The sequence below is a fragment of the Panthera onca genome, chromosome X (assembly GCF_046562875.1).
Source record: "Panthera onca isolate mPanOnc1 chromosome X, mPanOnc1 haplotype 2, whole genome shotgun sequence".
Lineage (NCBI taxonomy): Eukaryota > Metazoa > Chordata > Mammalia > Carnivora > Felidae > Panthera > Panthera onca.
The window spans coordinates 1,586,782-1,603,303 of record NC_138357.1 but is presented as its reverse complement, the minus strand read 5'-3'; the positions used below and the strand labels follow the sequence as shown (position 1 = coordinate 1,603,303).

The 16,522-nt window shown below is 54.0% G+C and overlaps 1 protein-coding gene across 1 annotated transcript; it reads left to right on the top strand.

Annotated features, from left to right (window-relative positions):
* Positions 1 to 8,008: 8,008 nt before the first annotated feature.
* Positions 8,009 to 15,999, top strand: ATP6AP1 (ATPase H+ transporting accessory protein 1). Its single transcript, XM_081792493.1, has 10 exons — positions 8,009 to 8,213; positions 8,452 to 8,578; positions 10,970 to 11,044; positions 11,323 to 11,516; positions 12,041 to 12,081; positions 13,157 to 13,242; positions 13,681 to 13,919; positions 14,549 to 14,596; positions 14,689 to 14,920; positions 15,143 to 15,999. The coding sequence occupies exons 1-10, from the start codon at positions 8,065 to 8,067 to the stop codon at positions 15,350 to 15,352; spliced, it is 1,401 nt and encodes a 466-aa protein (XP_081648619.1). The 5' UTR covers positions 8,009 to 8,064; the 3' UTR covers positions 15,353 to 15,999.
* The last annotated feature ends 523 nt before the right edge of the window (positions 16,000 to 16,522 follow it).

Genomic DNA, 16,522 nt, shown 5'->3' with positions numbered 1-16,522 from the left:
TTGGGGGCACCAGGGTGGCTCAGTCGGTTAAGCGTCTCTTAATTTCAGTTCAGATCATGGTCTCCCTGTTTGTGGGATCGAGCCCTGCATCTGGCTCTGCACTGACAGCGCAGAGCCTGCTTGGGGTTCTCTCTCTGCCCTGCCCCCGCTTGCATGCACTCTCTCAAAATAAATAATTTTTCAATGTTTATTCTTTGAGAGAGGGGGAGAGAGAGAGCACGAGCAACGCAGGGACAGAGAGGGAGACACAGAATCTGAAGCAGGCTCCAGGCTCTGACCGGTCACCACAGAGCCTGGCGTGGGGTTCAAACTCAGGAACTGTGAAATCATGACCTGAGCTGAAGTCGGACGCTTAACTAACTGAGCTGCCCAGGCACCCCAAAATAAACATTTTTTTAAAAAAGGAGTGCCAAAAGGTTTTTTTTTTTTTAATTTTTTATTTCTTTTAACGTTTATTTATCATTGAGAGACAGAGCATGAGCATGAGCATGGGAGGGACAGAGAGGGGGAGACACAGAATCCGAAGCAGGCTCCAGGCTCCCAGCCGATGAGCAAAGAGCCTGACGTGGGGCTCGAACTCACAAACCTCGAGATCATGAAGTCGCCCCAGGCGCCCCAAAGGTTTTTTTTTTAAAGTAACCAGAAAGGAAAAAAATCACTTGTGGGGAGGGACACATACTGTTGGCTAATTTCCATTTGCAGGTCCAAATGTAATACCACTTTTTCATATATGTCCATTTGAACAAACAACTACAGATATTTACCATATAGATGTTTCTGCAATTAGGTTTTTTCATACAAATTATTTTTCAGAGTAGTTTTAGGTTCACGGCAAAATTTGGCAGGGTGCCTGGGCGGCTCAGGTCATGATCTCATGGTTCGTGGGTTCGAGCCCCACATCGGGCTCTGTGCCGAACTCTTGCTTGGAGCCTGGAGCCTGCTTCAGATTCTGTGTCTTCTCCTCTCTCTTCCCCTCCCCTGTTGCGATCTGTCTCACTCTGTCTCTCAAAAATAAATGTAAAAAAAATTTTTTTTTAATTTGGCTTGTCCTGTGATTGTGAAATCTACAAATACCATTCACCGTATTAACCAAATAAAGGAAAAAAACCCATGTGGTTATTTCAATAGATACAGAAAGAGTACTTGATAGAGTATTCATAGTTTAAAAAAAATTTAGCAAACTATAAATAGGAGGGAACTTTCCTTTTTTTTAAGTTTACTTTTGAGAGAGCTTGTGTGTGCACAAGCAAGTGGGGAAGGAGCAGAGACAGAATCCCAAGCAGGCTCTGCACTGTGAGCTCAGAGCCTGATGTGGGGCTCAAACCCACAAACCATGAAATCATGACCTGAGCCAAAATCAAGAGTCGGATGCTTAACCGACTGAGCCACCCAGGCGCCCCTTACCACAATTTTAAAACTCAAGATTTTAAATGTATATTCATTTATTTTGAGAGAAGAGAGAAAGGGGGAGAGGGAGGCACAGAAAGATAGAGAGAGAGGGAGAGAGAGAATCCCAAGCAGGCTCCGCCACAGCAGTGCGGAGCCCGATGTGGGGCTCAAACCCACCAATCGCGAGATCATGACCTGAGCCGAAATTAAGAGTCGGACGCTTAACCGACTGAGCCACCCAGGTGCCCCTAAATAATCAAGATTTTAGAAATAATCTGATCAATATAACAAGTTGATTCTAAAGTTTATATGCAAGCACAATGGCCCGAGAAGAGCCTCTTGAAAGAGAAGAACGAGCAGGTGTCAGAGTTTAGTATGAAGCTATGGTGCTTGAGACACTGTGGTGTTGGATAGACAGATGGACCACTGGCATGGCATGGAGAGCCCCGAAGCTGATCCACAGCCGCATAGACGCTTCTTATCCCCCAAAAGCACTCTTTCAAGACACTGGGTAAAAGGACATTCGTCTCAATAAACAGTACTGGGACAATTGGACATCTTTATGGAAAAAAAGAAAGTTGACCCCTACCTTCACACTATCCATAAAAGTGTGAAAAACAAGACAACTTCTAGAAGAGAATGTAGGAGAATATTTCCATAATCTTGGAGGCAGGGAAAGGTTTCTTAAACAGGAAATTAAAAACATTAATCATAAAGGAAAAAATGGTAAATTTGACTTTTGAAAATTAAGAAGTTTGGTTCATCAGAAAACATCATTAGGAGAGTGAAAAGGGGTGGGAGGTACCTGGCTGGCTCAGTTGGTGGACCACCTGACTCTTGATTTCAGGGTCGTGGGTTTGAGCCCCACACTGGGCCTGGAGCCTACTTAAAAAAATTTTTTTTTTTTTTAAAAGAGAGTGAAAAGGGAAGCGATTTGTAACACACATAAGCAACACAGGGCCTTATGCAGAATATGTAAAGAGCTCATAAATCCTCATAAATCAACAAAAAAAAGATCAACAATGCAACAGAAACATGGGAAGATGGACAGAACAGGCATTTCACAGGAGAGGAAACACAACGGGCAGGGCTGAAAATATATATACTACGTGAGTTTCCTGTAGCCACAGTAACAAAGTACCACAAGCTGAGGGGGCTTAAAACAACAGAGATGTATTCTCTCCCGGTTCTGGAGGCCAGAAGTCCGGGGTCAAGGCGTGGGCAGGGCTGTTTCCTTCTGAGGGCTCTGAGGGCGAATCCGTTCCCGCCCGTCTCCTAGCCTCCGGTGGTGGCCAGCGGTCCTTGGTGTCCCTTGGCTCCTAGAAAAGTCACCCCGATCTCTGCCTTCACCTCCACGTGACCTTCTCTGAGTCTGTGCGCCCCTTTTTCTCTTCTTAAAAAGGCCCCAGCCATTGGCTTAGGGCTTGCTCTAACTCATCCAGCATGACCTCATCTTAAGTAATTACATTTATAAAGACCCTATTTCCAGATAAGGTCCCATTCTGACGTTCCAGGTGGGCGTGAATTTTGAGGGATGTTATTCAACCCGGTACATATACCGTATGACCTGGCCATTCTCCACCTAGGTGTGTGCCCACCGGAATGCACATGCATGTGCACCACGAGACATATACATAACTGCAGGCAGCGCCGTTAGCCATACTGACCAGGGTGGGAAACCACTCAGATGTCCGTCACCAGGGGAAGGCCTCAATCACTGGCAGAATATTTATCCAGGGGAATGCCACGCAGCAGTACTGCTATCATGCAATGATTCGCATTAACCTCCCATTCTTGAGCGATCATGATGCAAAATATAATACTGAATAATTTCACTTACATGAAGTCCCCAAATAGGCAAAACAAAGCCATCATATTTAGAGATGCATGCTTAACTGGTGCCATGGTCTGAGTGTTTGTGTCATCCTACACCAAGTTCATATGTTGAAACCTAGTGTCCTAATGGTATTAAGAGGCAGGGCGCGAGGAGGTGCTTAGGTCTTTAGGGTGGAACCCTCACGATTGGGATTAGTGCCCCCCGAGGGGCCCCAGAGAGCTCCCCGGCCCTTTCCACCAGGTGAGGATACAATCAAGGCCTGCAACCTGGAAGAGGGCCCTCGCCCCACCCTGCTGGAACCCTGATCTCGGACTCCTGGCCTCCAGAGCTGTGAGCTATAAATCTCTGTTTACAAGCCGCCGGTCTGTGGTATTTTATCATAACAGCTGGAACAGGTTAATGCAATTAGTAAAATTATCAGGACCAAAGTGATGACCACAAAAGTCAGGTCCGGGCTCACTTCGGTGGAAATGAGACGGAGGTGATTAGAGAGGAGTGCAGGCATTAGACACATGGGCACATATACACGTGGTCAACCTACTAAGAAAAAGCAGAGAACGGCAAATACCAAATTCAGGCTAGCAAGGACTTCTGTGGGGAGGCAGGAAAATGGGATGTGGGGACCCAGATTCCTGCCAAGGAGTTGGCAGTGGCCTGTGAAGTCTGGGGCAGGGTTTATGAGGATTCCTTTTATTGTATGCTTCATATACAGGTAACATATAACAGGTGACACATATACATGTAACACATATGTAACCTGTGTAGCATATAGATATTACACATGTCTTGCTTCATGTCCAATATTCTATTAAACAATTTAAGAAGGGGCGCCTGGGTGGCCCAGTCACTTAAGCTTGATTTCAGCTCAGGTCATGATCTCACAGCTCAGGAGTTCGAGCCCCGCATCGGGCTCTGTGCTGACAGCACGGAGCCTGCTTGGGAGTTTCTGTCTCCCTCTACCTCTGCCCCTTCCCTGCTCATGCTCTCCCCCTCTTCTCTCTATCAAACTAAATAAATAAACATTTAAAAAAATAAAACAATTTAAGAAGACATAGGGATGATGAGGGCCCAGAAGGGTTCTAATGAATTATTGAAGTTAAAAAAATTTTTTTTATTTTTTTTAACATTTATTTACTTTTGAGGAGAGAGAGAGAGAGAGAGAGAGAGAGAGAGAGAGAGAGAATATGAGCAGGGGAAGGGCAGAGAGACGGAGACACAGAATCCGAAGCAGGCTGCAGGCTCCAAGCTGTCAGCACAGAGCCCGACGCAGGGCTCGAACTCACGAACCGCGAGATCCTGACCTGAGCCGAAGTTGGACGCCTAACGACTGAACCACCTAGGCGCCCCGAATTATTGAAGTTTTTACCGTAAAGGTGGAGGAAGCCCACAGAGAGAAGATGCTCATTGGTGCTGTCAACATTTAGTGTGAGTGACTCAGCTTAGATGTCACCTCCTGGTCAGAGCAGCCTCAAGCAGGTGCCCCTCTCTGTGCCTCCCTCCCAGCCTCATCCCTCCCTGTTTTGAACATCCATCAGCCTGTGTCATGTCCTGCTGTCCTGCATCTTCTCTAGACAAGACTGGATTGGGAACTTGGGGGAGGGGGGGTGGGGTCCAAATCTGACTCAGTGCCTGGCCCATAGCAAGTGCTTTAGGAAGCCTCGAGGGTCACCACTCCAAGGACCCCTGACAACTCAGAGGAATAAAAGCAGCCACAAGCAACCTTCCCCCCTAAGGATGAAAGCATTTCAGCAAGAGACTGCTGGCTGGCAACGTCGCATTTGCAAGAAAGTCATTGCCTTCAAAATTTATTTAAACAGCTCTTTTTGTATTCTTCAGTTTGCTCATGGCCAGTGGTTCCTCTTATCACTCTGTGTCACCATTCTCCTGGTCCCCAAGGCATCCATCCCTTTCCCTTGATACCTTCTGCTCCTGTGGCACCATTCTAGAACTTTCCTCCCAAAATATGGCCCTTTCTGGGTCTGTCCTGAGCCTGGAGGACTTCAGCACACTGCGATGCCATTTAGGGACCTCGACCTCGTTTCTTTCACCACTGGGTGCCAGCCCAGGCAGGCTCTCCAGGACTTCCGTGAGTGACCAAACGAGGGAATGCAGCTGAGTCCCAGGGTCGTGCTGTGTGCTGGTCCCTCGTCTCCCTGGCTGCCCCAGCCCTGGCTCTGGCTCCAACTTCTCAGTCCCAATGCTCCCAGGACCCCTGCCCCCATGCTGGCATCACGACACCTGGTCAAAACATCAGTCCCAGACCAACGCTGAGGCAGCAGCCTCTGGTCTGTCTAGCCTTCTCTCTCTGCCCCTCCATTACTCTTGCCAAGCTCCCATCCTCTCCGTCCCAGAGACGTGACAGCCTCCTCTTGGTCTCTGCTAGCGCTCTCATCCCCTCTAGTCTGCTCTGCTTACCACAGCCAGATCAGCCGCTTAACAAAAAATCAGATGGGGGCGCTGGGTGGCTCAGTCGGTTGAGCGTCCGACTTCGGCTCAGGTCATGATCTCATGGTTTGTGAGTTCGAGCCCCGCGTCGGGCTCTGTGCTGACAGCTCAGAGCCTGGAGGCTGCTTCGGATTCTGTGCCTCCGCCTCTCTGTGCTCCTCCCCCACTCAAGCTCTCTCTCAAAAATAAATAAACCTTAAAAAAATTAAAATCAAATCATGGCACTGGGGCTTCTGGGGATAAAGTAAAGCTCCAGTGCAAACGTCTCCCCTCAGCTGGCCTGAACATGGCCACTTGGGGGCCCCACAATGCCCCAAATTTAACTGTCCCTGGTTGACTCCGTCTCTCAGTCCTCAACTGAGAGACCCAAGAGTCACCTTCGGACACCGTCTTCCTCAACCATGTCCTATCAAGTCCACCTCCTCTCTCTAGGCTCAACTGCCACTGTCCTAGTCGGAGCCACGCTCGTGACAACCACGACTACAATCTCTTAAGCAGTTTCTCTGACAAGCAGAGGTAATCAGTGAGCTGGCCCGGGTGTTTGAAGGGCAGCGGTGTCTGGCCATAGTGTCTCGCTGTCCAATCATGAGTGCCCGGCTTATTGCAACCACAAATGGTGCCTCAGCAGACCTTTTTGCATGTGCGTCTCCTGGCTCAGGTGAGTGTTTCTGTTGAATGGACCCGTATGAGGAAAATTGCTTGGTTGAGGGTCATATACCTTTTTCAGCTTGTTAGATGCTGCCAAATTATCCACCAAATTGGTTCTACCAACTGACACTCTTACCACTGTGTAGGTGAGACTCTATCTCCTAACATCCTTGCTGACAATAGGCATTATCAAACTTTCTTCTCAATTCTTGTTATGAAAAATGTCACACATATAGTGTATTAGTTTCCTAGGGCTGCCATAACAGATCACCATAAATTGGCAGACTTAAGACAACAGAAACTTCTCTCCCAGTCCTGGAGGTTCCAAGTCCAAAATCAAGGTACAGGCAGGTCCATGCTCCCTCTGAAAGCCCTAGGGAGGAAACCTTCCTGCCTTTTCCAGCTTGTGGCCAGTCCAGGGGTTCCTTGGCTTACGGCTGTAACACTCTAATCTGTCTCCATTGTCACATGGCCTTCTTCCCTGTGTGTCTGTCTCTGTGTCCAAATTTTCCTCTTCTTATAAAGATACCAGTCATTGGATTTAGAGCCCACATGAATCCACCATGACCTTATCTTGATCACATTTGCAAAGATCCTATTTCCAAATAAGGTCACGTTACAAGTTCATTGGATGAACATGAATTTCAAGGGGTCACCATTACATCCAGTACATACACCAAGGTCAAAAAAAGCTTACAGTGCCCACCTGTAGATCCACCCCTAGGTTGTGCCATTAACGTTTTACCACTGTTGGCTTTATCACAAACCTATCTCTGTAGCCACACTTCCCTCCATTTTATTTTTGGTGCATTTCAAACTAAGTTGCAGCCATCAGTTCATTTCCTCCTAAATAAATCGGTGTACATATCCCTAACGGGACTTCACTGATTATAGCTACCAGGTTTTTTTTGTCCGCTTGTTTCTAATAGTCACCAGTCTGAGAAACCGAACATGGCACAGAAAAAGATAAAAGTCTTCCAATTCGTTTTAGGCGGTGTCTCCCATCTTCTGACTCTAGCTGTCACTTTGTCTCTTTCCTCTCTTTAAAGGAAACTTCGAGAAAAGACAGCTTAACGACCGTGTCTCCTTCCTCCCATTGACATCGCTCTTGCCAAAGTTTCCAGTTGTTGCTAAGTCCAAGAAACAGTTTTCTATCCTCATCTTACCTGCTTCCTGGCAGCAGTTAACTCTGACATTGTTAAGCTTGGTGTCCTTGAAACCACGCTTCTCCCTGGGTTTTCCCCTCCTCCTGGATACTCCTCCGATCTCTTCTGGACCCCCCTACTCCCTGCCCATTTTAAGTGCTGGGGTTCCTCTGCACGTTATCCGGGGCCCTCTTCTCCCCTCATCTGTCTCAAGCAGAATCCATCTGCAGGAAAAAGAAAGCACTCTTGCAATTTTAAGCGGAAGGAATATTAAAACCGAGAGACGCGAAGCCCTGCGTGTGAAGACCTACCGAGCGGAGCCGTCCCAGCCCCGCCCTAACTCGCGATGGGAACCAGGAGCCGGCCGAGCTCGGCCCTGCCTCCTTTCCTACTTGGAGCGTGCGCGCCCGGAGACACGCCTAGCCAATCAGTGAAAAGGAGTGGCCGTGAGTGGCATGATCTTTGTCCAATCGTCTGCGGTCCTGGGGAGCGGGCCTACTCGCGAGCCAATGGCGACGGGGGGCGGAGCTCAGGCGGGGGGCGACGGTCACCTGATCTGCAGCGGCGGCGGCGGCCGAGGCAGCGGAGGCCGAGGCTGTGATGGCGGCGACCGCAGCGGCTCGGCTTCAGGCGGGGACGCGGCAGGCCCCAGCGCTCTGGCAGATGCGGTGGCTACTGCTGGTGCTGGTGGCGGTGGCGGAGGCGGAGGCGGAGCAGCAGGTGCCGCTGGTGCTGTGGTCGAGTGACCGGTGAGCGTGGCGGGCCGGGCCGGCGCAGGCTGTGCTGCGCGCCGCGGCGGCTGAGGTGCCCTCGCCCGGCTCCGGGGCTGTCCTCACGAGCGGTGGCCAAGGGGGGCAGAGGGGGACTGTCCAGCCAGATCAGAGCTCGGGGCCCCACGCATCAAGATGGGAGCCCGTGAGCTTCAGATCCTAAGTCATGCGCCGCCCCCCCTCCCCCCTTGACAGCACCTCTTCTGTCCCCTGCCAGGGACTTGTGGGGTCCTGCGGCCAACACCCACGAGGGCCACATCACCAGCGACATGCAGCTCTCCACCTACTTAGACCCCGCCCTGGAGCTGGGCCCCCGGAATGTGCTGCTGTTCCTCCAGGACAAGGTGCGCCCGCCCCACCCCTCTCTCCCTCAGTTGTCAGGAAGAAGTCAGGCCCTGCCCCCCCCCCCCCAACACCGAGGCCCATTCCCCAAGGGAGGCTTCAGTGACCTTGTGCCAACTGTAGGGACGTGGGACTCCTCTCTTGGGAAGAAGGCCTGCAGGAGAAGGTTCAGTGGGAAGGACGGGGGCCCTGAAATGGCACTGCCTCGATTGGGTGAAGCAGGGGGTCAGAGGGCAGATGTCTTCTGAGTACCAAGTACTTACCTGAGCTACTCTGTGCGGTGGGGATTATTGACACTGTTTACAGATGACAAGACTTCTGTCCAAGGATGGCAATGGCAAATGACACAGCTGATGGGTGACAGAGTTGTGATCCTAACTTTAATGATCATAATTGAGATGGTCGAAAATGATCACTTATTGACTGCTTCGTAGGCACTGTGCTAAGCTGATGTCATTTTCTTGGTTTTACTGCCAGGGAAACTGAGGCTGGTAGAGGTGCGACGATTGGCTGGTGGTCCGTAGTTTATGCGCACCACAGTTGGTTCCCATCTGAGTCTGCCAGAGGACCCCCCCCCCTCCCCACGGCTTGTGCTCTAGCACACAGTTTTCCCTCCCATGCAGGTCTCTCTGCCTCCAAAGCAGGCAGATGGACCATAAGAAGATTCTAGGGCAGTGGAGACTTGGTATTTGGGAGGTTACCAAGCCTCTGCTTATTCCTTCCTTGGTGGCGGCCTGTGTGGCTCATTCCCCTTGTGGTCTCCCCCTGTTGCCCTGTGGGAAGACAGCGATGGCCATGCTGGCCGGTAGTCCTGTCAGGAGGTGGTAAATAATGTAGTTAGACTGCAACTCAGTTCTAGTTCTACTACTTACCAGACTCTGGACGTGCGAGAGAATCAGAGAATGCCCGTTTCCTCATCTGAAAAATGAAGACACCGCCTCTGTCAGAGGGCTGTGAGGAGCAACACTTATAATCTATGTAAAACAGCTCCCTGCGGTCCCCTTATGGCATTCACACGTTCATTCATTTGCCAAACGTGGACTGCCTAGTATGTACCAGGTATCAAGTGTTGGGGACAGAGCAGTAAGCAGAATAACCCAAGCCTCTACCTGGCAGAAGCTGACGTTCTTGTGAGGGCAACAGGTAAATGCTGAATTGGTGTATCATATAATGTCAGTGCTGTAGTTTTCAGAGAAGGAAGCAGGCCAAGGGGAAAGAATGACTGGTGATGCTGTTTAAGGGTGATCAGGCAAGGGCTCCCTGACAATATCCGAGCAGATACCTAAATGGAGGGAGGGACAGAGCCATGTGGGTATCGGTGGGAGGGCTTCCTGGCAGAGGGAACAACAGGTGCAAAGGCCCTGGGCCAGGGGTGCTCTCCGTGAGCCCAGAGAGAGCTGGTGTGGCTCAAGTGGAGTGTCGTGAGGGAGAGAAGCGGGTAGGACATGGTTAGCCAGGTAGCCAGGACATGAGGGGGAAAGGCTTGCTGTAGTTCTAAAGGTGGCGGGAAGCTTTGGGGCCATTTGGGGGCAATTTGGAGTGAAGACTATCGGGAGGACACAGTGGTGGTTACTGGGCTTTCAGAATGAGAGCCCAGGCGGCCAAACAGGGTCAGGATCCCAGCCCAGAAGAGAGAGGAGGCTGGGCAAGTGTGTGTACTAAACAGAACGAGGTTAGGGAAACTGATTAAGATCGCCTCTGGGCCTAACTGGGAAAAGCCAGAGGAATCTGGGAGTTGGGGTGGAGGGGCAGGAGTTGAAGGACATCTGTAGGTTGGAGAGGAATAGGGAGGGGTCGGGGTTACTGTGGTCCGGAGAGCTCAGAAGACTCAGAAGACTTCGGGGCCTTCTTAAGCACATTCCGTCGTCTTCACCTCTCTCCTCCCACCAAAACGAGGCAGGGAAGGAGGTCCTTGCCCTTGTCTGAGAAGGGTCCCGTCCAGACCAGACATAGGCGGCGTTATAGCCGTTGCGACTGAATGCAGCTTCTCGTTTTCTCTGACTTCCGCCCCGGGCATGGGGGGCGCTGCAGTAAATGCTCCTCGCTGCCCGCTACCCCTCTCCCAGCTTCCCCATTCCCTACCCAGTTCCTCATCCGAAGGTAGGTGGCTGACTCTTAATCCTGAGGTTACCACAAGTCAGCTGCCCACAGATTTCCTCCCAACCCCGTGACCACCACCCATGTTTTCTCACCCTGCCAGGAGGGTGCCGAACGAAAAAAAGAGAACCTTCCTTTCCCCCACTCCCTATCCCCAAGCGTGCCTTTGTTCAGTCTTTTGACCAGACCGTATCTGGCTGTAAATGAGATTTGGCTGGCCCCGCAAACGCACACGGAAGCTGTGTGCCCCTTCCCTGGCCCCACCTTCGGAGGCATCCTCTCTGCTTCTCTCCTAGCTGAGCATCGAGGACTTCACAGCATATGGTGGCGTGTTTGGAAACAAGCAGGATAGCGCCTTTTCGAACCTGGAGGTAAGTGTCCCCTCCCAGCCAGGGGCCACGGGGGCTGTCCAGCACTCTCCCCCACAGCACAGGAAAAACCGTCCCCTTAGGAACCAGACATGCCAGCTTGGGGGTAGAAAAGCCTGAGGTGTCGGGGGCCGGGAATGTGGGGTGTTTTTTTTCTGACCTCGGATAAGATGCCGGTGTGGGTGTGCCTTGCTAAAGAGGGCTGCCACGGAAGTTTGGGGGCTGGCACGGGCCCACCGGTCCCTTGCTGACTTGTCCTTTTGCCTCCCCCCGGCCCCCAGAATGCCCTGGATCTGGCTCCTTCGTCTCTGGTGCTTCCTGCCGTCGATTGGTATGCGGTCAGCACTCTGACCACTTACCTGCAGGAGAAGCTTGGGGCCAGCCCCCTGCACGTGGACTTGGCCACCCTGCGGGAGCTGAGACTCAATGCCAGCCTCCCAGCCTTGCTGCTCATCCGCCTGCCGTACGCAGCCAGGTGTGTCCTAGCCCCGGGGCCCAGAGAGCAGCGAAGCTCTTGGCCGTGGTGGCACAACTCGGCCAAAACATCAGTCCTCCTGTTCAGTACCTTGAAGCCCTATCAGAAGGTGCCTCGTATGTCCAGAAGAGGCAGGAAGGGCCTCTGGTCAGTCGTGACTCAGGAGTTAGCGGCCCGCCCCTCAGTGAGGCCCTCTAGAGACGAGGCAGATCTGGGCCCTGCTGGTGGCAGCTAGCTCCCTTGGCCAGGACACGTTCACGGAGCAGCCGGCGGGGCCTCTCCCGGGTCCGTGAAGCTGGAGGAGAGGGGCAAGGGCAGGGCCACGCAGCGAGCAAAGGTGCAGGGGGACGAGTGACCATGGCTTCCAGAGCCCCCGGCTGGAGTGTGCGGGGTGAATGGGACTAGTGGGGGAGGATGGTGGCATGGGGTGGAGGACACACTGGAGGAGTAGGGGGCAGGTGTCCCCAGGCGGTGGGGAGCTGTTGGCGTTGCAGGGGCTCTAACGCTTTGCCTCTCTTCCACAGCTCAGGTCTGATGGCGCCGAGGGAAGTCCTCACGGGCAATGGTGAGTGGGCTCAGGGAGGGCATGCGTTTGCCAGCCTCATTCAGCCCGTGGCCGCAGAGAGCTGGCTCCAAGTTCCCCAGGCCCTCTTCATTCCCAGGGTGCCCCCCCCCCACTTCTCAGAACGATTGGCGGCCGAGCAGAGAAATGCGGCCCCCAGGCCTCACCCCTCTTCAGCCGGCTTGAGGTGTTGGGACATCTAGGGGCCTTCCGTGTGGGGGGGCCCGTGGAGTCCGTCTCCACTCCAGAAGCGTGAATCCTAGAGTTTTGGGTTTAACAGACCGGCAGTGTTTCAAAAAACGGTTCTGAGGACTTCCCTTTTGCTATGAAGGATGATCGTTCCCCCCAAAAGGTCATTGAAAATGTCTAAGTGAACCTGGAGTTTTCTATATCTCTGTCTTTTCTTATTTATTTATCCGTCTATTTATTTATTATTTTAATGTTTATTTAGTCTTGAGAGACAGACAGGGAGACAGAGCGTGAGCAGGGGAGGGCAGAGAGAGAGACACACACACAGAATCCGAAGCAGGCTCCAGGCTCTGAGCTGTCAGCACAGAGCCCGACGTGGGGCTCGAATTCACAGACCACGAGATCATGACCTGAGCCGAAGTCAGACACTTAACCGCCTGAGCCACCCAGGCGCCCCTTTTCTCATTTAATTTAGTTAGGGCTTGGCATTAGGGAGCCAACTGCTGAGGCCGTAGGTGTCCCCGGGGGAGGCTGGGGGTGCGTGGGATAAGAAGCAGCTGCTCTTAGGGACCCGTGAGGGACCCTGAAAACGTGAGTGAAGGGTGATAGGAGCCAGCTCTGTGAGGATCTCGGTGTCCCACCACACAGGGTGTGTCAGTTGCCAGGGGTGGGAGGCTTCACAGTGCAGACATCTGGTGGTCCCCACCCCAACACGGTAATGCCACTGGATGTCATCAAGAGAGGCCGCTCACATGGCACATGGAAGGGCACAGCCCCGTCTCTGTTGTCTTCTGCTGCGGGACTGGCAGCCGGCTTCTGGCAGGTGTTGGGGTGTTACCGTAAGTAGCTATCTGCGACCTGGTTCTCTGCTCTCCCCCTCGCTCCTCAGATGAGGTCATCGGGCAGGTGCTGAGCACACTCAAATCCGAAGACGTCCCGTACACCGCGGCCCTCACAGCGGTCCGCCCTTCCCGGGTACGTAGTGTGTGCTTCTGCAGGGGCCCTGGGAGGCGGGGGCAGAGGCAAGTGCTGAGTGGGCCTAGGTGTGCGGCTCCAAGGGGAATGCCCTGCGGGGGCCGGTTTCTCCCCTGGGCCTATGTGGGGGGACAGGGATGAACCAGAAAGTGATGCTTTCTCTTTCCAGGCTGCAGCCTTCTATCTGGCCCAGTGGGCCTCACAGGCTGGCATATTTGGACAGTATGTCCAAGTGTTCCTAATCTGGAGGGACTAGGAAGATCACAGGGGCTTAGGGGTCCGCCCGGGAAGAGCTTCCTGGAGGAAGGGCCTCCGAGTATGACCAGTGCAACTGCAGATACTAGAGAGGGTGCCCAGCGGGGACAATGAGGAAGGCCACTTGATTCTGGGCCATGCTCTCAGCTCCACTGAGACAAGGCTTGTGGGTTGTTTGTACAGGTGGCCCGTGATGTAGCCATGGTGACTGGGGGGCCAGGTCGCCAGCTGCTGCAAAAACAGACAGTGTCAGCTGTGGTCCATCCCCCTGTGAGTTACAATGACACTGCCCCCCGGATCCTGTTCTGGGCCCAAAACTTCTCAGTGGCATACGGGAACCACTGGGAGGACCTGACCTCCCTCACCTTTGGGGTCCAGGATCTTAACCTCACTGGCTCCTTCTGGAATGACTCCGTTGCCAGGTAAGGGTAGAGTTCCTGCCACTGCAGGTGGGTGCATGTGTATGTTGGGGGGGGGGGAGGTTCACTGTGGGAAGCAGGTGAGATTGTGGGGTGGGGCAGGTGGAGGGCTCTTGGAGTGGGGCTTGCTCAGAGTTTTGCCTCTCCATGCCTTCTAGTCCTTGCCCAGACCCTTGGTTGTTAACACTTCCCCGTCACCAGGGAACCTGACACTTCCCCACACCCCCTTTGCCTTAAGCAGCCTCAGGGTGACTGCCCGAGGGCGTATACCAGGCCTGAGTTAGTTCTAGGGCTTCTGTACCCTCGCTGCGTGGCTGGAGAGACCACCTTTATCCCCAAAGCCCAATCCGGGCATCTCAGCAACCCCGAGGGGACCTGAAAGGAGGGGCAGTAGGCTCAGGGAAACCAGAGGAAGGTGCTTTTAGCTGGAGGTGGGGGGCCTGGGTGCTGGCTTCTGACCTAGATGTGATAGGGCCTTAGTTTCCCCATTTGTCAGGTTGGGACCCTGCCTCTTCAGGTGCTGTGAGTACCCGGGGCAGCATAGGTAGAGTGGACTTGAGGAACTTGCTCTACTGCTAGATGTTAAAGGCCCCCCAGAGCCTGACAACTCCCCTCTTACTCTGGCCCCGCAGGCTTTCGCTGACCTACGAACAACTCTTTGGTACCACCGTGACATTCAGGTGAGTCCGAGGGGCAGTTGACATGTGGGCAGGCTGGCGTGGCTCCGGCCTTCCCGGCTGCCTGACGAATCCCTGGACGGCCTCTCCCTCAGGTTCATTCTGGCCAACCGCTTCTACCCGGTGTCTGCCCGCCACTGGTTTACCATGGAGCGCCTTGAAATCCACAGCAACGGCTCTGTCACCTACTTCAATGCCTCCCAGGTCACAGGGCCTAGCATCTACTCCTTTCATTGCGAGTACGTCAGCTGTCTGGGCAAGAACGGCGACCTCCTCGTGCCCCGCGTGCGGCCCTCTCTCTGGCAGATGACCCTTCAGCACTTCCAGGTAGGGAGCACGGGGCCCGGGCTGTAGGGAGCAGCGTACCTGGGGGAGGCGGGTGGGCAGCGGAGGCCTGACGGCTCCCGGCATCTCTGGGCCTGGGCTTGGCCGCGTAGTTGAGGGTCCTGTGCCCGCAGTGCTGCCATTCTGTGGGATCTGGACTAACCCACTAACTTGGGACCCCCGGTCCTCACGTGGGGCCACATGGTCCTTTCCATCCCCTCCCAGATCCAAGCCTTCAACGTGACAGGCGAGCAGTTCTCCTACGCCAGTGACTGCGCCGGCTTCTTCTCCCCGGGCATCTGGATGGGGCTGCTCACTTCCCTGTTCATGCTGTTCATCTTCACCTATGGCTTACACATGATCCTCAGCCTCAAGACCATGGACCGCTTTGACGACCACAAGGGCCCCACCATCTCGTTGACCCAGATTGTGTGACTCCATGCCCGTGGGGGGTCGCAGGCACGATGGTGTCCAGGTTGTTGCTTTCCCACTTCGAGGCACGCTGGACCGAAGGGCTTCCCCTCTTCCTACCATAGCATGAACCCCCCAGTTCCCCTCGGCCTGTCTTGTTACCCGTTGAACACGCTGAGGGGCTCTCCACCCTCCATCTACCAGCAAGGTGTACATAGTTCTTCGTAGATAGGAGACAGATCTCCCAGGTCCAGTCATTGTAGGGGGAGAGGACATGAGTTCTGGGACCCCCTCTTCCCCCTTATTTATTCTCATCTCTCCACCTTCACCCTTTGCTGTTTATAGTGCTTTTGTGTATCAAATGCTCCCTCCCCAGACTTTACGGGGCTCCCTGCAGCAGCTAGAAGCTGAAGGTTCCCTGAGTTTGGGGCAGTGTGGAAGTACTATTTAATTGTCCTGCTTGGCTGGTGTCATTGTCTTTTGGTGATGTTGTGCTAATAATAAGCAGTACACTGGGGTTTATTTCTGTGGCCTGAGAAGGAAGAGACCTCCACAGCAGCTGGGTTGGGTGTAATCATTGGTTTTCTGGCATGTACCCGCCAGGAGTGCCTGGCAGGAGCCTGGGGTTCTGGGTGGTTTCCTTCCTAATAAAATAAAGACAGGTTGCCATGCTTAGGCCTCTTGTCACTCATTTCTGCACCGGGCACGAGGGGATGCGCTTGGCTGAGGGCTGCAGGAGGAGGCGCCCGGATGTAGCTGTAACGGAGCCAGGCCAAAGGGAAGGCCGGAGGGTCTTCAGCAAGCCCTTAACCGGCGAGGGTACGGAGGGGCTGAGGCTCGCGGGCGGGGAGGGCGGGGCGGTCCGTGCCTGTGGGGGCGGGGGGGGGGGAGAGAGACCGTCGTGACAATAGCTGCCTTCGCGTCCCGAGGGGGCCGCCCCCGGCTGCCGCAGCGGCGCGCGCCCGCCGCACCCAGCCTCCTGGGGGGCGGGGCGGGCGGGCGGGTCGCGCGCGGCTCCCGCGCACGAATCCCTCGCGGGCCGCAGCACCGGCCGCCGGCCGCCCCGCCCGCCCCGCCCCTCTCCAGTCCCCTCAGGGCTCTCGGCGAGCGACGCCGCCCGCGGAACCGCGCTCGTGCTGCCTCCCGGACCCCGGCCGCCTTCCTGGGAGGCGAGCCAGGGAGGCGGTGGCCCCA